At 42.8% G+C, this 21,965-nt stretch overlaps 1 protein-coding gene across 1 annotated transcript in view; it reads right to left on the bottom strand.

The window, feature by feature from the left end:
- Positions 1-15,556, bottom strand: part of GRTP1 (growth hormone regulated TBC protein 1) — a 41,998-nt gene extending 26,442 nt beyond the window's left edge. The window contains exons 1-3 of the mRNA XM_054163123.1: positions 15,347-15,556; positions 13,364-13,515; positions 7,490-7,648 (exon numbers count right to left, since the gene is read on the bottom strand). Of these exons, the coding sequence (XP_054019098.1) occupies positions 7,490-7,648; positions 13,364-13,515; positions 15,347-15,384 (349 nt within the window). The 5' untranslated portion in view covers positions 15,385-15,556. The remainder of the gene's footprint in view (positions 1-7,489; positions 7,649-13,363; positions 13,516-15,346) is intronic.
- Positions 15,557-21,965: the final 6,409 nt, after the last annotated feature.

Below are 21,965 nucleotides of genomic sequence, written 5' to 3'. Positions count from 1 at the left end.
TCTCTTTACAATGGCTTAAACCTCAGACATACAAGTTTGAGCTAGCCACCCAAAACTCCCTTTAATTGTTGCAAAAAAAATCAGGCAGAGCTAATTTCTAGCCTGCTTCATGCTATAAAGAGGGAACCCAAGGTCACTAGTCCAGACTTGAGCATACGATTTTTAGATGCCTGAGACAAAAGTCCTATTCAAAATAACTGTTAAGATTTTCAATAACCAAGACTTACTTATACAACACAAATAGTTGTTCTGGTTATATTTAACAGCAGCAAAAAAATGGGTTAAAGTTTAAAAAATTTCAGTAACAGCACTACTGCACAGATATCTTTGTTCTACAAGTTATCACTTCTTATCAGCCTCTTCCTGCACAAAGGAAGAAGTCTGCTACAGCTTTGACACAAAGTTGAGTTGTAAACAACTGAAGGAAGAAAGCTTCCCAGAATAATGAGTAGTGTAATGGAAGTCATAAGCATGAAAAAGTTATCATGCTATTCACTATTCCTTTCTTTTAAAGTGAATAAATCATTTACAGAAATGGAAGGACTTTACCTCTCATGTGACTGGAAAGAAAAACAGAAGGAAAAACATAATATTTGAAAGGACTCTAGAGATATTCAAGACCTGCCTGGATGTGTTCCTGTGTGATCTGGTATAGGTGATCCTGCTCTGGCAGGGCAGTTGGACTGGATAATCTTGCAAGGTCCCTTTCAACCCCTAACATTCTGTGATTCTGTGAACAGACAGTTATAGGATAAACTGGTTTGGGTTTTTTTCTCTTGGTAGGAAGAACAGCATAGTATTTGCATAATCAAAATTTGTTGCTCATTACAGAATATGCTGGATGCTACAGAAAAGGTTAATGCTGACATTTTGGTTATGGCTCTTCCCCCCAGATATACAGAATAAGAGTTCAATAAAGACAAGTGCAAAATCCTGCACGTGGGGAGGAATAACACAAAGCACCAGTACAGACTAAGGGTCATCCTGCTGGAAAGCAGCTCCATGGAGAAAGACCTTGGAGTCCTAGTAGACAGCAAGTTAGCCATGGGAAAGCAATGTGCCCTTGTGCCAAAAAGGAACAGCATCCTGGGGTGCATTAAGTGTGTTCAGCAGGTCTAGGGAGGTTCTCCTCCTGTTCTACTCTGCCCTAGTAAAACCACATCTGCAACAGTGTCCAGTTTTGGACTTCCCAATTCAAGATAGACAAGGGATCTGCTGGAGAGAGTCCAACAGAGAACTGCAAGGAAGACTGTGGGACTTGAACATCTCTCCTATGAAGAAAGACTGAGAGACCTGGGGCTGTTAAGTTTTGAGAAGTCCAAAAGGGGATCAATGTCTATATCTGAGGGGTGGGTGTCAAGATAAAGGTGATACTCTCTTTTTGGTGGTGCCCAGGGATAAGACAAGGAACAACAGGTGCAAGCTAGAACACATGAGGTTCCAGCTGAACACAAGGAGACACTTCTTTACAGTAAGGGTGACAGAGCACTGGAACAGGCTGGAGTCTCCTTCTCTGGAGACTTTCAAAACCTGCCTGGATGTGTTTCTGTGTGGTCTGCCCGAGGTGATCCTGCTTTGGCAGAGGGCGTGGACTTGATCTCTAGAGGTCCCTTCCAATTCCTAACATTCTGTGACCTTGAAGCTTTTCCCTGCAACATCTGGAACCAGAAGCTGTTTTGGACGTTCGAGGGGTTTCGTTTGGGTTTTTGTGTGGGGTTTTGTTTTGTCATTTGGGATTTTTTGCTAGTTTAGGTTTGTGTTTTGGTTGGTTCCTTGTGGGGTTTGTTTGCTTGGTTGTGTTGGTTTTGTTTGGGGTTGTGGCAGGTTTAGGCTATGACTTTAAAATTTAGTTACAGCTTTTAAGCAGAAAAATATAAATAAATCACTATTGGGTGTAAAAAGGAAAACTAAAGATTATTCTAAACACATTCATTGGAGAAAGTGTCTAGTATAAGACTGGCTGTACCAAACCAATTCTTACTCTTTTCTGATGTCTTCTCTGCTTGTTTTGCTCAGGAGAGATTAATCTGCTTTTGGCTGACCGTGGCTGGGTTGTTTTGGATAAGTCGAACCCCTGCTTTCTCTCTGCTCCTTTCTCTCTTGGGACAGGGCAGGGGAGGGCAGTGGAACAGCTTCCCTCATCTCTGACCAGGGGGCTTTTCGTGTTGTTTGCTAATTGTAAATATCTGTATAATATTGTAAATACTGCATATTTTGTACATGCTCCTTCATTCCATTGTAGAGTGTAGTTTTGCTTGTAAATACAGCTTCCATTTGCTTCATACTGAGCTGGTCTGGCAAAGTTAATGTATCACAGTATAACTAAGGTTGGAAGAGACCCCAAGGATCAGCAAGGCCAACCTGTCCCAACAGACCTCACAACTAGACCATGGCACCAAGTGCCACGTCCAGTCTCCCCTTGAACACCTCCAGGGACGGTGACTCCACCACCTCCCTGGGCAGCACATTCCAATGATGAATGACTCGCTCAGTGAAGAACTTTTTCCTCACTTCGAGTCTAAACCTCCCCTGGCACAGCTTGAGACTGTGTCCCCTTGTTCTGGTGCTGGTTGCCTGGGAGAAGAGACCAACCCCTTCCTGTCTACAACCACCTTTCAGGTAGCTGTAGAGGGCAATGAGGTCACCCCTGATCCTTCTCTTCTCCAGGCTAAGCAACCCCAGCTCCCTCAGCCTCTCCTCATAGGGCTGTACTCAAGGCCTCTCCCCAGCCTTGTTGCCCTTCTCTGGACATGTTCAAGTGTTTCAAGTGTGTGTGTGTGGGAGGGGTTAGTTTGGTTTTTTTGGTTGTTTTTTTTGTTCATTTTGTTTTTTTAAGTTCAGGTCAAATTTGCTATCAACTGAAGCCAGAGAAACTCACTCTGAGACACAGCCCCAAACCTCTCCAGTGCATAGTAATAGTACAATATTTTGCAGAAATCAAGAAAGCAAACAGGGTTAGGATTTCCAACAAAGGTACAATGTCACTGTATAAATCTGAGAAGCAGCCACAAGTTCCAGTCCACTTCATCTCCCAAAAGGTGGTATCAGAATTGGAGAACTTGCAGGAGAGAATGACAACAAGGGAGACCGAAGGTATGAAATGGTAGATTCATAGTACATGCATAGTACAAACTGAGGTGGATTAGAGCTCCTTAAACTGGAGGGAGATGCTTATTACAGCACAAATCTGCAAAGTCAAGAGGAAGGTAAATCACTTGAAAAAGGAGCAGCCGGAGGCTTTTTTCAGTTAATAACACTGAATGGGAAAGTAAATAAATAAATTCACAAACATGTCACATATGACTCGGGAACTCCCCAAACCACACATATCTGGTGACCAGGAAAAACATTCTGAGGAAGTATCACTACATACTTTATTTTTCCAGTTTTTTCTTTAGCTGTTCTGGTAGATAGAAGACCCGAGGTAAGCATCTGGATATGCCATGATATGACTTGCCTTACAGAGGGACAGAAATACTGAGCCAGAGCTGGTCCCCTTGCTCTGGTTAAATGCCCTCAACTCATGTGAAAATTCTCAGCCTTCACTAATAGCTTAACACCATTCAGTGAAGTTTCTTAGTGCTTTGATAGCAAAATACTCAGTATCTCCTCTGAAGTAGAAATGGCTATTGTTAGAACTACTTTCTGAACCCATCATAAACTAAACTAAGCTTCTGCAACTACTATCCAATGCATGCTGTCAGATCCTTATTCCAGCAGTCACACAGTGCAGCACAGGCTCTGAGAACTGACCAAAGTTCCTGGGTTTCACAGCACCTGTAACTCCTCCACATGAAATGCAGGAGTGAAAATGTGGATATTAGTTGCATGTGCATGTGAGGAGACTTGCAGATATGTGCACTGCTACTCTGAAATTCAATAGCTTTGCCTAAGTGGGCTTACTACAAAGCAGCTATGTCAACTTGCACCCCAGCCTTTTTGTAACCAGCATGTAGCCTCTGCATGAGGACACTTCTTACCCTGCCAACATCATTTGTCTTACTAAACTTTACTATAATAGGGCATGAACAACAAAGCTCAGTAGGAATGCATGCCCTTCTAAACGCATATGTAAACTAAGACATGAGAACTTCCATCAAAATTTAGAGACCTGCATTCTTCAAGCTCTTATGTTTAGAGTAAGAAGCCTTCTCTGTCCTATATTTCTCTTAAAAAAAAAAAGTATGTTCCAACAGGAAATGCATAAAACAAATACAGCAATAAAGCCCGTCAGTTAAGAAACAGCAAGTTAAAGGCAAAAATATTGGTGAAAAGACAGTTTACATTTACTTAGCTGAAAGACTTTCATTACTATCACTAATCAGATTTTTTTTCTTTGAAGACTCACACCTGATCTCCTTCTTTGATCAGGCGACCCGCCTGGTGGAGGTGGGGAAGGCTGTGGATGTAGTCTACCTGGACTTCAGCAAGGCCTTTGACACCGTCCCCCATAGCAAACTCCTGGCTAAGCTGTCAGCTCGTGACTTGGGACAGCAACACTCAGAGCTGGGTTAGGAACTGGCTGGAGGGCTGTGCTCATAGAGTGGTGGTGAATGGTGCCACATCCAGCTGGCAGCCAGTCACTAGTGGTATCCCCCAGGGATCAGTCCTGGGCCCCATCCTTGAGTCAGTCATCAGTAAATTTGCAGATGAAACCAAGTTGGGAGCTGTTGTTGATCAGTTAGGGGGCAGAAGGGCTCTGCAGAGGGACCTTGACCGACTGGACAGATGGGCAGAGTCCAACAAGATGACATTTAACAAATTCAAGTGCCGGGTGCTGCACTTTGGCCACAACAACCTCATGCAGTGCTACAGGCTGGGGTCGGAGTGGCTGGAGAGCTGCCAAACAGAAAGGGACCTGGGGGTACTGATTGACAGCCAGCTGAACATGAGCCAGCAGTGTGCCCAGGTGGCCAAGAAGGCCAATGGCATCCTGGCATGCATCAAGAATAGCGTGGCCAGCAGGAGCAGGGAGGTCATTGTGCCCCTGTACTCAGCACTGGTTAGGCCACACCTTGAGTCCTGTGTCCAGTTCTGGGCCCCTCAGTTTAAGAAGGACATCGAGACACTCAAACATGTCCAGAGAAGGGCAATGAGGCTGGTGAGAGGCCCTATGAGGAGAGGCTGAGGGAGCTAGGATTGTTTAGCCTGGAGAAGAGGAGGCTCAGGGGAGACTTTATTGCTGTCTACAACTACCTGAAGGGTGGTTGTAGCCAGGAGGGAGTTGGTCTCTTCTCCCAGGCAACCAGCACCAGAACAAGATGACACAGTCTCAAGCTTCACCAGAGGAAGTTTAGGTTCCAGGTGAGGAGAAAGTTCTTCACTTAGAGAGTCATTCACCTTTGGAATGGGCTGCCCAGGGAGGTGGTGAAGTCACCATCCCTGGAGGTGTTCAAGAGGGGATTGCATGCAGCACTTGGTGCCATGGTTTAGTCATGAGGTCTGTGGTGACAGGTTGGACTTGATCTTTGAGGTCTCTTCCAACCTTGGTGATTCTGTAAAACAGTCCTCAGCTAAAGCCCACTATAAAATCTACATGGTCCACAGGAGCACTAAATTTATTCAATACAAAGTTTCCATTCACCTTAAGTACTTTGCTCCTTCTACCCTTCATATGTTCACATTTTTTTCCTTCCTTTATGAAGAGAAAGCTGTCATTCTGGAGTCCAAGGTCCTCTTATTGTTTTTCTTTCCAACCAGAAAACCCTCCAACCCATTTTTCTTTACACCCATTCTCTCACTTGCCTCTTGTTAGCTTTCTTTTCTGCAGTTTTCCAATGAATATAGTAGCTATTACAAAACTTTATTTCCTCCAGAATTCACAGACGGATCACAGAATCATGGAATCATCTTTATCTTCCTCCATTGTTTTTCCCTCCACACAAAAATGTTTTTATTTCATGTAATTGCCTAGTACTGGAAAAGAAATCACTTACAACTCCTTCTTTCAGCAATTATATCCCAATTAGGGATTGGTTTTGGAAAGTCATCTTAGTAGCTTCCCTCTGTATTAATAGTTAGAGCTCTGCAGGTTTTAGTTTTGGGCAGGATATGAGCCTGAAGATTTCTGGCTAACCTTCATATTTGTAGGAACATGAAAGTTTATGCTCCAAAATACCTTACTAAGGCGTGTAGTCCCAAAAGCCACAGTGCTCCTGCTGCTGCTGTGGGGAGAGGCGAAGGAGAAACTCATCATAGAATTGTTAGGGTTGGAAGTGACCTCAAGGATCATCTAGTTCCAACCCGCCTGCCATGGGCAGGGACACCTCATGCTAGATCAAGTTGCTCAGAGCACACATCCAGCTTGGCCTTAAAAACCTCCAGGGATGGGGCTTCTACCACCTCCCCAGGCAACCTGTTCGAGCATCTCACCACCCTCATGGTCATAAACAAAAAGGCATTCAGATGATTATCCAACTTCAACAGAAACCGATAAAGCCTCAGTTTTAACTACCTGGCTTTTTCAGGAGGAAAAAGATGAAAACTCCACCTGCCATTCTAAGAAAATATCCTGAGCATTGTGCTGGTCCACAGCACAGCCTAATCTCATTAATAGGGCATTTCAGCTTCTCTACACAAGCTCTGTTGCAGGAGACTGAAAAGTTTCAGGACAAAAACTCCACTTGCTTGTCCTCCCCTACTGGCTCTTTTAAACATCCAGTCTAAGGTTTGGTTGCCCTAATACTCTGTCACCAATATTAGCCACCGACCACTATTCACAGACAGTGCACATGAAACTGGATTAATAAGGAAGAGGTATTTCTTCTCCCGCACACTACTTCTTTCAGGGATTTACATTTAGTGTTCAGGATTTAATACATCAGGTGGATTTCCCCACCCCTCAGTTTGTCAAATCTGTTTTTAAACCAGTTCATACTTCTGGCCTTACACCCTCCAGTAACAAGTACCACAATTCAGCAACACGCACTTCTAAACCTGCAGCACAGCAAGCCTCATTCAGTGTCCTTAGTTCTTATGTTACAAGAAAAAAATGACAATTGCCCCCCATCCACCCTCTCTACACCATTTATAATTCATATAGCTCTGTCAGCAGCTTTTACTCAGTATTTTTTTCCACTCAATCTGAAATTCTAGCATACTTCACCTGCCTCATATGAACACTATACCATATCTTCAACTATCTCTGCAGCTCTTCTAGTATCCTACTAGGACAGGAGAAACAGACCCAAAGGCAGGTGTCATGGTAAAGCTGTAACTCTTCAATCTCTTAGGCAATCACACAATAATGGTTTTCTAGTTTGCTCCTTCACAAATAATTTTTAATCTTCCTTAATACTTTTGGCCACATGATAAATCTAGAAATATCTGTGCTGTTAAAGAGCTTATGGCTAATCTAATTTACATGTTAATTCAGCACTTAAACCACTACTACAGAAATGTAAGTTTTCCATTACATAACTTGATCTCTAACATTTGAGGACAAACATGGTGGATAAACATGGATAAACAGTGTTATCAAGACAATAACCTGTTTTGATTGCTTCAACTAGTTTGTCATTCTTCTCTCCTTCAAGAAGTCTGTGGTAATATCCAGGGTTTTGTTCCATGTTGGCTTGAGCCCCACTCACAATCATCCAGACCAATGCACGATGTTCATTGGGGATGCCTTTCCTGATGTATCTTTTCACTGCAAAACAAGAAGTTTGGGGGTGTTTTTAAATAATAATAATGACTTAAAAAATTAAATTCAACTGTATTTTTCATGTGGAAATAAGCACAGTTGGTAAGTCAAAGGAAAACTTTTGAGATTACTATGCTTCCTATATGCTATCATTTAGGATAAACATCTCCTACAGGGTATTTTAGACCAACTAAACTCTTGAGACTCAGATTGCTCACACAAGTTTTCCTCCCTCCTTTATTCTGCAATTAGGATTTTCAATCCTTTCCTCTTCTTCCCTCCTTTCTGGATTGAGAGAAGACCAGCGAAGTTTCCCCTTGTTTTTTGTGCTTTTTCATGCAGATGAGCAGTGACTTTTTCTTTCCCTCATTACCAGTGGTTCCTGAGATGACAGCCCTTTCCATTTGCTTGGTTATGCTCTAGCAGAAATGGCTACACTAACATAACGCTAGGGTTTCAGCTTAGTGCCTAAACACTGAAATCATAGCCAAAACTGAGAAATGTGAAACACTTGGCTACTGTCTAAAATCAGTCTCTGGAGCACCTGGAGACATGAGTGAGCAGCAGATGATTTCTTCGCGAACGACTGGGAAAGTCTTTTTAAATCTAAAGTAGCTCTTATCTCCTGCATCATGTTCATCACCAGGGTGTGCTTTGTGGTTTGTTTTTAAGCAGATGATTCAGTGTAAATAACTAGGATGTAAGGTTGCAGGAACAAGCATCAGGCTAGTGACAGCCAAAGCAGCTTCCTCCTGGGGATGGTATGAAAAATATTAATGAGGAGCCAATGCTGCTCATTGGTACATAATCCTAAACTAGCATTACCCCTTCTGACCTAAAAAGACAGCTGAATATTTGAGATCCTTCTGTTTTTTCCAGAGAGAAGAAACCAACAAAGAAACCAGATTTTTCTTATTGAATGAATGTGACTGTATCAGCTTTATCTCCCCAAATTCCATAGGATGCAAATGAGGGTAGAGATTTTTATTCTGTACAGACATACAGAGACACATACAAAATACCATTACCTAATCTGGTTTTGTGCAATCAGAAAAATCTGTTACAGAGTTAAACAAGTGAGTTTTACAAGAACTCAGCCAGCTACCTTGTAAATACATTCCACCTACCTGTCATTAAGGAGCTAAGGCTGCTTTCGCAGACAGGTATGTGCATCTATAATGGGCAATTCATCCACCTAAAAATGTGGTACTTTCTCTCAAAGAAAAACCCCTACCCTTCACATCTGCAATAAACACCTGGTCCTCAGGGTACTTTTTGAGGAGAATTCACACTATGGATTACAGTGTGTGCTGTTTTAGCTGGAAAGTAACTTCAACTACTGCCTTCTTTTAAACAGACTGAAAAAAATTTTGTTTCCATTTCATCTTTTTTACAAGATTTTGAACTCTAGTGCTCACAGCAAACATAGGAATGAGTGCAGGAATCAGTCCTATTTAGGTCAACAAGAAGAAATGTTCAGATAAGCCAGTGAATGTCCCTAGTAGGAAATTCATTGGCTAAATTACTGGATTATCCCTTTCCACTATACAATTCCAATGGTGTTTTTTTCTGGAACAACTGTCAATTCTGAAAGCATAGCCAACATCCACATCCATCAATATGCATTAAATTCAAGAGAAGCAGAGACAAGCCTTTGACGCCAGCACAAGGGGAAAGCAGCCCTGCAGCACAAGCAACCACTCATCATTGCTCAGTGTCATCACTCTCATGGTAATAGGCAGCCAGAGGCTTGCGTCACCCCAAATGACTACACACCCCTGCTGCTCCCCAACTCCCTGAAGAATGGAAAAGCCCCCTGCACCATGCTTTTCTTCCTCACACCATTAGCATACTGGCCAGGATCTGCAAACTGGCACATGGAAGTTTCACTTACAACACACATACATAGAATAAACCAGGTTGGAAGAGACCTTCAAGATCATCGTGTCCAACCCATCAACCAATCCAACACCACCTAAACAACTAACCCATGGCACCAAGCACCCCATCAAGTCTTCTCCTGAAAACCTCCAATGATGGCGACTCCACCACCTCCCCAGGCAGCCCATTGCAATGGGCAATCACTCTTTCTGTATAGAACTTTTTCCTAACATCCAGCCTGAACCTCCCCTGGTGCAGCCTGAGACTGTGTCCTCTTGTCCTGGTACTGGCTGCCTGGGAGAAGAGACCAACATCCATCTGTCTACAACCTCCCTTCAGGTAGTTGTAGAGAGTAATAAGGTCACCCCTGAGTCTCCTCTTCTCCAGGCTAAGCAACCCCAGCTCCCTCAGCCTCTCCTCGTAGGGCTTGTGTTCCAAACCCCTCACCAACTTTGTTGCCCTTCTCTGGACTCATTCCAGCAAGTCAACATCCTTCCTAAACTGAGGGGCCCAGAACTGGACACAGTACTCAAGGTGCGGCCTAACCAGTGCAGAAGCAACAAAGTACCTCTGAAAATAATGACAATTGCAATGTAATGTTTTGATTGTTTGCTGTTTTTTTTTTGTTTGTGGTTTGGTTTTTGTTATATACATATATTTTGTCATATTCTATACAGAAAATGGGACTCTTTTTTTATAAATATGTATTTATTGTTATTTATAGACCCACTTCCACATCATCCCCTGGAATGCCCACAACAGTCCACACCACAGAATATCCTCCCACTATAAAAGCTTTCACAGAGCAAACTGGATTGTGCATTTGTCTCCAATGGCACACCCAACTCCAGCTGTAAACCAAGGGCTTGACTTTAAATGTAACATGACTGAATACCAGCAAGCCCTGAGTAGCCACATGCAAAGTCATGCCTAGGACAACCACAGCATACACAATGCAGCTGAAGCTTTAAATCACATGTAGTGCCTCTGTTCACTAACAGAATATGAAACATCAATTTCTAAGTAAACAAGAACACTCTTAATTCCATTACTTCAGACAGCCAATGCCAGTTTTACAGAATCATGGAAGGTTTTTAGGTTGGGACTTCCAGGCATCCAGTCCAACCCCCCCTCAGTGAATAGGGACTTTAACTAGATCACGTTGCTCAGAGCCCTGTACAGCATGGACTTGAATGTTTCCAGGAATGGGGAAGCCACCACCTCTCTAGGCAACCTGTGCCATTGTTTCATCACTCTAATGATTAAAAGTTTCTTCCTTTCTGCAGGTTTAGAGTCACGGTTTCTTAAAATGTTTTCCTTGTTATGAGAAAAAATAGCTACATCACAGGGTAGTAGTCTAGAAGTGCTGGTAAATACTCAGAGTAACTTTGACAGAAAAATATGCAGAAAATAATATTTTCCAATGCCCTGCACTACTTATAGTAACAAGATCTTAAAATAAAGAATTTTAAACCTGTCTGTCCTTGGCAAAGTATTAGAATTTTAGAGAGTTTTACTTCTAACATTGTATCTACCTTTTCTCCCTATTAACAGTGTATCATTCTACACCATCAATTCAGTTTATGTAGGGCAACCTCATTTAAACAGAAAAATTATCTCATCCTAAATATTAGAAGAGTGTGATTTTGAGAAGAACATGCATTTTTTAGTTACTAACAATTATTGTTGAATGCTGAGGAAACCAACTTGGGATTCTAGAGGAAAAACTCTACAAGGAGCAGAAAACAGCACACAACAAAGAACTGAAAGTTGTATTTTATGAATACATCACAGAAGAAACAAAGTAGATCTGTGCTGTCAACATTCAAATTAAGTCAAACACTTGACTTTCTAAAAAGTTCCTTCCTTTGTCAGACCCCTGGGTTGGGATGGAATTGCTCTTGTTATACACAGTCTTTATTACCATTACTTTCACTCAAACACCTGAAAGCACCTTCTGGTCAGTTTTGACAAATCCACATACAGCCACATTACATAGCAGGCTTTTTGGTCACCATTAAGCTGCTTTGGGCAATTATGTCAGTTTGTTCCCTGCCTATAAAAACAATCCATAAAGACAGCAGCTGAATCATATAGAATCACAGAATGGTTTGGGTTTGAAAGGACCTAAAAGATCACCTAGTTCCAACCCTCCACCATGGGCAGAAGCACCTTCCACTAGACCAGATGGAACGGAGAAAAGCAAAAGATTAGGAGGAACTCAGTAAAAGTGGAGAGAGGAGGCAAGTGACTGAACACTGACTGAAAATTCACACTTGCAGAGGAAAAGGTAAAGATAACAAAGAAGAGGGGGAAACCAAATACCAGAAAATAACAAAAAGGAAGAGACTAGAGAAGAGCAGAAGGAACTGTTAGCCAACATTCCCTGTCCTGCCCTGCTGGAAGGCTGCAATCCAGAACAACAGGATACACTGCTTAATTAAATGTAGTCAAATTATTTTTCTTTATAGTAGAACAGAATTATATACATGCATACCACCTGGATGTGAGGCAAACACAGCAGCACGTGAACATGTCACGTTTCCATACTGGAAAATTAACACAAGTCATCACTTCTTCCTGTTCACTCAGACAGGAATCATGAGCTTCATTATGTGTAAAGACAAATGGGTGTGGAGCTACTGAGACACCACATGTACAATATCTCGCTCACATCTATCCACAGCAGGACACATTTTGAAAAGACCCCAGTACAAGTCAGAAGGACAGGGCTTCACAGACACAGCTATTGTGTCCAGGGTGAAGAGGCAAACCAAATATTCTTGGTTCTAGCTTACGGCTAACTTGTTGAAGAGAAGTTAATCAGAACCTGAGCAAAGCCTCAGAGCAATGAAGTCAGGTCCTAGAGGAGGAAAATTAAGTGTAGGAAGATTTTCTGCAAGAAATCACAGTAGGATCAACTTGCAGAATAAAGCTCACACCTAAACAACTGCTTACACAATTCTAAGTGTGTAAGTCACAGACTTCAACCTTAATACTGACATAAGAAGAGAAGTATTTTAATATCAGTGATTGCAGAGGTTAACCTGATGCTCTTCTTTTCTGAGGCATCTATTGAGGATAAGGTAGGAGGCTTATTGTCAACAACTTTGAATTTACACTGAGACATTTCCTCAACATTAGTTATTTCAGTCACCCTCTTCAATATTACATATATATATATCTATATCTATCTATATATATATAAATGCAAGTATATGAAACCCAAGTATCTTTAGCAAAATTTAATGATGTCAAAGATGACTGCAGCAAGCTCTGGTGGGCTGGTATGCTAAGAGCCATTGTCTATGTCCACTCAGGGAACTTGTAATTTCCCATTTTTTTAATCATCTCTAACACGCTGTGTGTGGAAACCATGTTAATGGTTACTACCATTACATGGATAGTGGGGCAGCAGGACAGCACTGAAGCCTGGTAAAAAAGTATTGAAGAGCCAGCAACTGAGAGACTTAAAATCCTGATCCCTGGGTTTCAACACAGCACTTTATGCATAATCTCATGTCTTTCTAAAGAGAGCACAGAACAGAGTACAATACCTCAAAAAGCATCCTGAAGTGCCAGTGGCCATAATCTCTGGGTTACCGATGTAGTAAGACACTATAGCTTATGCTAAAGAAAGATTACTTCTTTGTAAGCTGTAAATCAGATCAATGATCCCACTAAAAATGGCATACTTGCCTATGCATTATTGTTGTTTATATTATTTTTCCTTTGAAGATAAAGATAACATTTAACATTCAAAACCACAAACCAATTAAATACACTTTATGTTGGTTCTAGCATAATGCACTTTTACCTATGAAAGGACATACAGCTTACCTTTTAAAGTCTTCTGTATACTGTTTTTCCCTTTTAGGAGCTTGGACCATTTTATTGCTCTTCTAGTAAGTACCACTAGATATCTGGAAAAGAATGCTTCATAGGATGCATAATCAAAGTCTTCTGGCCTTTCAAACCCATAGGGATCAACTCTACAAAATAAAAACAAACTCTTGTATAAATGTTTCTACATACCTACAGCTGAAAAACAAAATATATATAAACTACCACACATACATATATATATGCAAGTATGCTTGAAATGACTTCCAGCTGCTATTCATAAAAGCAGCTCCAAACACCTTCCTCCCAACAAAAACCTACTTTACACAAACTGTTTCACTGCATTTAGCATATTGAAACTGTTTAACCAAATTAATTCAAACATGCACTGTTCAGGGAGTTTTTACAGATTTCACTACTTTTGGAAGTAAGGTGTTTTGAGATCAAAGGATTTATCGTGATCAAAACTGACCCAAATTATGGCCACACAAAGTGTGAGAGTTATTTCTCTCCACAATAAAGACAAACAGTTGAAAAGTATGAAGGTATCTCCTCAAATATGGCCTCAATTCACTTTCCACACAGCTCTGCACAGAAAAATGCCAGTAATTACAACAAGTTATAAAGATTGTTTTTTTAAAGGAGTAATTTCTGACATTATCTTTATAAACTTATATAGCTTGGAAAAAAACAAACAAAACCCCAACCAACAACACAAAACATTGTGCCAATCTTTAACAAGTTTTCAGCACATGATCTTGGGCAGCACAACGCCTGTGGAGTGTCAGAACTGCAAGCTTGATTCTGTTTTAGCTTGACATATCAAGTCACCTTGCTAAACAAGATTTATGGCAACTTCCCAGGATGCTTTAATACCTGCCAACTATCGCCCGAGTACAGAACACCCACAGGCTTCGTGGAACTTAAACACACAGAGAGGTCTGTCCATGAAGAAAAGTTTGCAAAACAGACATCAAGGTTTAACTTTCAAAGCCATGGCCCATTTCATTCATGGAGAGGGAATTTCCCCATGTAGCAGCACAGCCTTGAGTAAATTCCAGCTCATGGGATCATCATGGTTGGTAAAGCATGAATCAGAAGAGGAACATTTTAATATTCAGACCACAAATTGGCATTACCAATTTGAAGAGTCACCTTTGTATTCACATACTCCTCAAATCCAACACAAATCCAACACCAAAACCTCCGACACAGATAAAGACAGAACGTGAAAACGCTCAAAAAAGTCCCAACACTTCCATACACACATCTGAGATGTATGGCTGTACACACTAATTTTGCCCTCCATCCTTGAGGTATAAAAGGGAAAATAGCGAGCCAGGAAGTACAGTTTAAGGAAGTTACCGTCCCTAACCTGCCTCCACGCAGTGAAGGTTATCATTACTCCTAGGCGCCCTTTAAGTTCACAGACTCGGTCGCCGGTTCGTGCTCGGGCTTTCCCCCGGAGAGAAGGCCTCCGCGTCCCCTGGAGCCCTCTCAGCTGTTTCCCGCCGGCACCCAGACCCCACCTGCTACCGCCCCCTCGTAACCCAAAGCGCTCTGGGAGGAACATCTTGCTCTCCTCTGATTAACCGGCCTCGAATTCACCCTGCACCACAGCTCATCTCTGCCCCGGCCCTTACTGTTTCTCGGTATGATACCAGCAGAGGAAAATGCTATTTTAAGCGACTACCAAAAAAACCCCAAACTCCCGCTGAGAGTCACCGCTCCTGCTCCCAGCTCGCTCCCTCTCTCCCTCCGGCAGCCAGCGCTACAGATTCACAGGAAAGTTGTAAAAGCGGCATTTCTAAACGTTACCGCCTCCCTCCCCACCCCCGCCCCGGGAGAGCTCAGGTGGGAGTGGGAAAGCAGCGGCGGCGGCCGGGCACGCCGGACCCTCTGCGGGCCGTTGCCAGGCGCCCGCCTCAGACTTGGCCCGCCACACGGTCATGGGCCCCGTACCGCCGCCTGCAGCCCTACCTGTACGCCCAGTCCCGCCCATCCTCTCGCCTCTCCATCGGCCTCCCCCGGTGGGGAGCACGGAGACTGGGGCCGCGGGAGTGCGTTATACTCACGCCGACTAGCACCGCGGCCGAGGCCCCATACGGAGCGGCTCGCAAGTTCAACTCCCCTGCCGCCCTCCGAGGGGCGGGGGCGGCCGCCAGGTCCCGCCTCCCTTGCTCGGCGCCGGGCTGCAGGCAGGGCTCCTCTGTGCCCGCGGGGCCGGGCGGTGGCGGCGAGGCGACCTTTCTCCTGCCGCGAAGCCGCCTAACCTGCGCGGCCCCCGCTCCGCTCGGAGCCGCCTGGCGGCGGAGTGCTCCGAGGGTTAGGGTGTCCTCGAAGGGGTCGGGGGGGTGGGGAGTTCGGTAGCAAAGGGGTGTTCATCTCATTCTGATACTGGTTTAGGTTTGTGTACTTCACATTTCTGTCACATCTGGGAAATAAAATTTTAGCAGGAGGGAAACGTCTCTGTAGCAGGGTGGAAGTGGCTGGAAGGTACGGCTCTTCTGACCACAAAACCGTCCTCAAAAGCGACAAAAAGAGGTTTAATTTCACTTGGTTACTTTGAGCCCTTTCCCCTCAACTCCTTGCACTCTTCCATTTAATTTCCCCAAATAATTGTTACAGTGAAATCGTAACAACTTTGGCATCTGCTGACACCATAAAACTAACAATAATTTAAATACCTAAATTATAAATGACAAGTTGTCTGGAATGTGGAGTAATACTACTCCGAGTTATACCCCAGAAAGCTTCTGCATTTCCAGAATCCACCCCTAACATCAGCACACTGCTCCTCAGAGGTGTTGAACAAACTCCACAAACACTCTGCCTAACTGTGCTTTTGCCAAGAGGTCCCTTCTAACGTGGTATTCTATGATTCTACCTGACTGCCAGGAGCTTATTTGTAACACACTGCATAACAGAAGGGAGAGAGAGGAATTATATCCCTGCTTGTCCTTTTTTTTTTTTATAGTCAGATTCTGATTTTCCACTCATCAAAGTGCTTGGAAAACTGCAGCTACTATCAGAACTGTTACTTGATCAGCCAGCAAGTAAGAGTTGCTGAAGACGACAGATGGGATTTCACGAGAGAAATCCACAGTCATTCCCTCCCAGCACACTCCTCAAAGAAGCTGCCACCTTTCTGCAGGATCAAATGCAATCACCCACACAAAAATGTGGAAGTAGTTCAGCTCCAAGGACAGGGGGGAAAAAATCGTGTTTGGTTTAACTGCTGGAACAGCTTGCCCAGCGAGGTGGTAGAAGCCCATCCCTGGAGGTTTTTAAGGCCAGACTGGGTGTGGCTCTGAGCAACCTGATCTAGTGTGAGCTGTCCCTGCCCACGGCAGGGGGGTTGGAACTAGATGATCCTGGAGGTCCCGTCCAACCCTGACAATTCTATGGTTCTATCACAGGGCTGTGAAAGCTCTTGATTGGTCAGCAAAACATAATTTTTTATTATTTTTTTCAGAGGGAGAATTTTTCAGCAGGCATAGGGCTTCTCTGGAGGGAAGATGGTCCCACTCAAATTACTGTGTGGCATCACAAACACTCTTGGGAGGACTTGCAGGACTGGAACCTGATTACAGACCAGGCTGGGGAGAGCCAGCCGGTGCCTGTGCCAAGCCTGTGCTTTGACATCCCGCCAGCGTTGCCTTGGCGGAGCATAGGCAGAGGCATGCTCTGCAAACAGCTCTGCCCCAGTGACTTGATCAAAGTCGCATAGAAAATCCTTGGCAGAGCTGTGAATAGGAGGCAAGACTGTCCCACGGAAGAGAAGAAGGAAGCCTCAGTTCAGCAGAATACCCCCTTCCTGCCTGAATCCTGAAGCCACAGGCTTGTTTGGTATGAGCGTTATGCTTCATCTGAGGAAGTCAGGTTCTTCGATGCTTGTTCCTTTTAGCACGTATCTGTCAAAAGTTCCCTGGAAACAGCAGATTGTTTCTGTGATTAATTAAGGGCTCATCTGCAGTGCATCAAAGATAGCCTTGTGTATACCACAGTGCATTTTTACCATCAGAAACCCTCAAAATGTTATATACAGTTTCTGTTGCTCTGACACAAACATAACAACTCTGTGATTCACTCGGATTTATGTCTTCTTTATAAAAAGGCTTCTATTAAGAAATTTCACATAACTCCTGTTAAGGAAGCTACTTAGAATGTTATCAATTAATAGAAATAATTCCTAAATTTTGGTGCAATAGTTGGTTCTCCCTATAGTGGCTGATAATGTGAACCAGCCTGCTGTCTGGCAATAGATAATACCTTGGCTGTCTTTCACTGGTGTGGTGGGTTGAAGTTTCCCTAGCACAACTAACTCAGCTGGGAGCAAATGAAAGCTGTATTTGCAAGCAAAACCTACACTCTACAATGGAATGCAATGAATATGTACAAAATATACAGCATTTACAATATTATACAGATAATTACAATTAGCAAATAACACAGAAATCCTCCTGGTACCCCTCTGGTTTCCCCAGAAACCAGGGAAGCTGTTCCACTGCTCCATCCCCCCCTCCCACCCCCCCAAACCTCCTATCCCCCTGTACCAGACGAAGAGAGGAGTTGAGAGGAAGGAATATTAGTCCTTATCTTCAAGGCCAGCCAGAAGCATTATTTATCTCCCTGGCAAAAGCAGAACAGCCAAGATCACAGGAGAAAAGAAAAGGAATGAGAATGGAAGTGAAATGTGAAAGACCTAGGGTACAGCTGTGTCTATCCCAGACATTTCGTCCAATGAATTTGTTTAGAATAATCTTTTGCTTTCCTTTTTACACCCAATAGTAATTTATTAATTTTTTTTTCTACTTTTCTGCTCAAAATCTGCAGCTAAATTTTAAAGGCATAGCCTAAAACTGCCACAACTGGGTATCAACACTGCTCTCTTCTGGGCAGATTATATCATGCTGCTTTGAAAGGCCTTCAAGGAAACTAATACATACATTCTTGAATCTGAAAACTGCAACTGCTTGGTGCTGTCATCAGCAGAAAAGGATTCTATTTACTTTTGATCCTTCTGAAGGAGTTGGTGGCAATGGCAGAATGCAGGGCAGGCTTAGGTCGCATTCAGACCAGTGAAGCTCACAGCCTTTTTGCATCAGAACCTTATTCTGAACATGTTTCAGAGAAATTCTTATCCCACTACTGCCAGAGTAAGTCGTTAAAATAGTGATTTCTCTTTAAGTGTAGGCATCTAGATATGTTCCCCTGCAAAGTCAGATGAAGACAGTGGACAAGTGTTTCACAGGCTGAGGTATTCAAAGCTTTGCTTGTCTTATACCCTGTATTTTAGTGAGCAAGGCTTCCCTGAGTGTATTTGTTGTTAAATTATATTTGTTGTTAAATTACAGTACCAGCAAAATTTTCAGCCTTCCCAGGAATTAGTCTGGGGGTGGCTTTATTCTTCCCAAAGCTGTGAAATTTGTGCTGCATCAAATATGCTTGCTGTATCAAGAGTGCTGAAATGTGGTCCAGCTCCTCATGTACCACCCCAAGGTCATTGTTACTTTCAGGCCAGAACTAGGGAAGGAGGATGAGGAGAAAGCCTTTGATAATATTTGGGCCTGCAAGTATTTCTTCAGCTGCCTGCAGGGGCCGTAGGATTCTTTATCTGTCCAGTGATGGAATAAATATCTTTATTATTTTGTATATCATGAAGTGTGTCAGTTTTCTTGCCCAAGGTTATTTTTGCTGGCTTCAGGGGAGTCAAAGAAAATAAATTGTTAAGAGGAAGCAAAGCTCAATAGGACCAAGAAAGGGATAAGGTGTGTGTGGATATAGCAGGTGTGTGTGGATATAGCAGGTGTGTGTGGATAGAATCATAGAATCACAGAATGCAGTGGGTTGGAAGGGACCTCTAGTAATATTCATGTAGTCCAGCTTCCCAACTAGATCAGGTTGCTCAGAGCCCCATCAAATGTGACCCTGAATGTCTCCAGGTATGGGACCTCCACCAGCTCACTGGGCAACCTGTTTCAGTATTCCACTATTCTCATAGTAAGATACTTCTTCCTTATATGTAGTCTAAATCTACTGTGATCTAGTTCAAAACCATTGCCTCTCATACAAGGCTACAGGCCTTTGTAAACAGTCCCTCCCCAGGTTTCCTGAAGGCACCCTTCAGGTTAGTGGAAGGCCACAATAAGGTCTCCCTGGAGACTTCTCCAGGCTGAACAACCTCAACTCTCTCAGCCATCATGCACCTACTGTTTTTAAGACAGCATGGATTAGTCTTTTGCTTGAGAAATACCAGTGAGAAACTCCATTCCCAGCAAAGTTAGAATCTCTGCTTTTCCAGATCCAGACTGTACGTTTTAAAAAAGCTCTAACCATTCACAAAATGTTTATTAGGACCTGTTTAGAAAATGGAGTTCAGCAGTGCTGAAAAAAAGACAGAGATAATTCTTGCCGGTGACTGGCTGTTGCAGTATCCCAAGAAAGCAATGAAATTCCCACAGCATAAGTGGCTTCTCTAAGTTTGTATTGTTTGTCATCCAGCTACTCATCTTTGTGTCTGTACTTAGTAAACTATGCCACACAAACACACCCTGCTTTTTTGGAGCTCTACTCTACGTCCTTTTGTCTTGAGATACTTTCCCATGATCTGCACAAAGTCTCCTGCTCCATACTTAGGGAAAATAGTTTAGGTTAAGCAGATTGGGCAGTACAGAAATATTCAGTAAGAAGTAAAAATACTTCTTTATGTGTGTGTACATATATATATTTTTAGAGCTGCAAGTCTATATTCTAACCTAAGCACGATGTATTCCAGAGCTAGGCAACTCATTCAGCTAATGAGGTTAAGGAATGGCACCATCACATCCAGACATCTTTGGTTCCTGTTATAACCAGCTACATATGAAGTTTAGTCAAACTTTGCTTACATATGGATTGGGGGTCTGGGTAGTAATGAAGTGCTGAACTTGCTCCATATTTTTGTCACAGAAAATTGCATTATTGTTACATAATTGTGGTCTGCAGGCCTGATTCACGTGAACTGTCCCAGCAGCCATCACTGAATTTTAGAACAGACTGCATAGCAAGGACAGAAATGTATTTAAAATAGTTAATTTCCTTTATTCCCTGAGGGCTTCATAGCTTCACCTCTTTGAAGGTTACTAGCTGGTAGGACAAGTTACAAATCCACATGTAGTCTGGGAAGTGCCAGTATTTTGATTATTCTCAGTATGACTGTGGCCCCAGGAGCCAGAGCACACTGATATGAGCAACTATAAAAAGGAGCTCTAAAGCTTGCTGCATACCACTGCAGCCGCCTGGAGAATCAACATTACCCATAGAAATCTCTGCAGAAGGCTTTTTGCACTCGGCTGCCATCCCCCAGCTGCGTCAGAAAAGAAGGCTCAAGGCTGTAAGAGACAATGCTGGAAACAGCAGGGAAAGAAACTATATGGTAGTGCCCTCAGTGTGAAAACCAGGACAAAATTATATATCAAAATTATATGGAAAAATTATTTGAACATTATTAGCAGGAAGGATTCCTAAGACAGGAACAAAGACGTCCTTAGAAAAAGATCAGTAACTATCACAGACAAGCAACCCAATAGTGTGGAACTGAGTAAACCAAAACAACCCAGGTTCATAGTGGCTAAGTTATTTGATGAAATCTAGCTTAGGTCAGGCTGCAAATCTGTAAAAGGTGTTTGTTATTGCAACTGAGAAAATTAAGTATTTTCTGGATAGCTTTGTTCTGTTTGTTTTGTTTTTCTTCATCTACTTGAATGATCATGAAGGGTATGCTGAAAGCACTTTAAATTCATACTGATGATTACTTTCCTGGATGCATGAGTACAAGACTTATAGCCAAACTTTGAAATCTCTCATGGAGAGATGATAGGCAAATTTGGAGATTATTTGCTCATTCTTACTTCTCTCATCTGCTTTCTTGGCCCTATTTGGGAAGGTATTGTGCCTAGCAAATCTGCCAGCTCCAAGATCTACTGATTAGGGATGGGGTTTAGCCTGGATGTTCTCTCTCTGTCTACTATGAGTCTACATTTTGTCCTAGTTGGGAAATGTGAAGGCAAACCTTCAGTTGCCTCTGCATAAGGACTCAGAATCACACAGAATCACAGAATCACCAAGGTTGGACGAGACCTCAAAGATCATCAAGTCCAATCTGTCATCACAGACCTCATGACTAGACCATGGCACCAAGCCCCACGTCCAATCCCCTCTTGAACACCTCCAGGGATGGTGACTGCACCACCTCCCTGGGCAGCCTATTCCAATGGCTAACGACTCTCTCAATGAAGAACTTTCTCCTCACCTTGAGCCTAAACTTCCCCTGGCTCATGCAAGGACACTCATTTCAGTTGTCTCAAGCACTATTCTATTTCATAAGGAGCTGCCAGAGTTATCATTACAGGTATTTAAATGAAATCCTTGCATGTAAATATGAAGTGTTGGCTGTGAAGAACATTATCTATTTCTCTTAATTATCTCCATACAGTTATGTGTTTCTCTAAAAGTAATGCATTAAGGAAACAGAGTCCTTAAAGTAATGACAGTTGTGTAAAAAGAATAGAGTATAGTTACCCATTCAGGAAGAGACATTAATTTCTCACATAGAATA

The sequence above is a fragment of the Dryobates pubescens genome, chromosome 7 (assembly GCF_014839835.1).
Source record: "Dryobates pubescens isolate bDryPub1 chromosome 7, bDryPub1.pri, whole genome shotgun sequence".
Classification (NCBI taxonomy): Eukaryota; Metazoa; Chordata; class Aves; order Piciformes; family Picidae; genus Dryobates; species Dryobates pubescens.
This window is presented reverse-complemented; position numbering and strand designations above follow the sequence as displayed.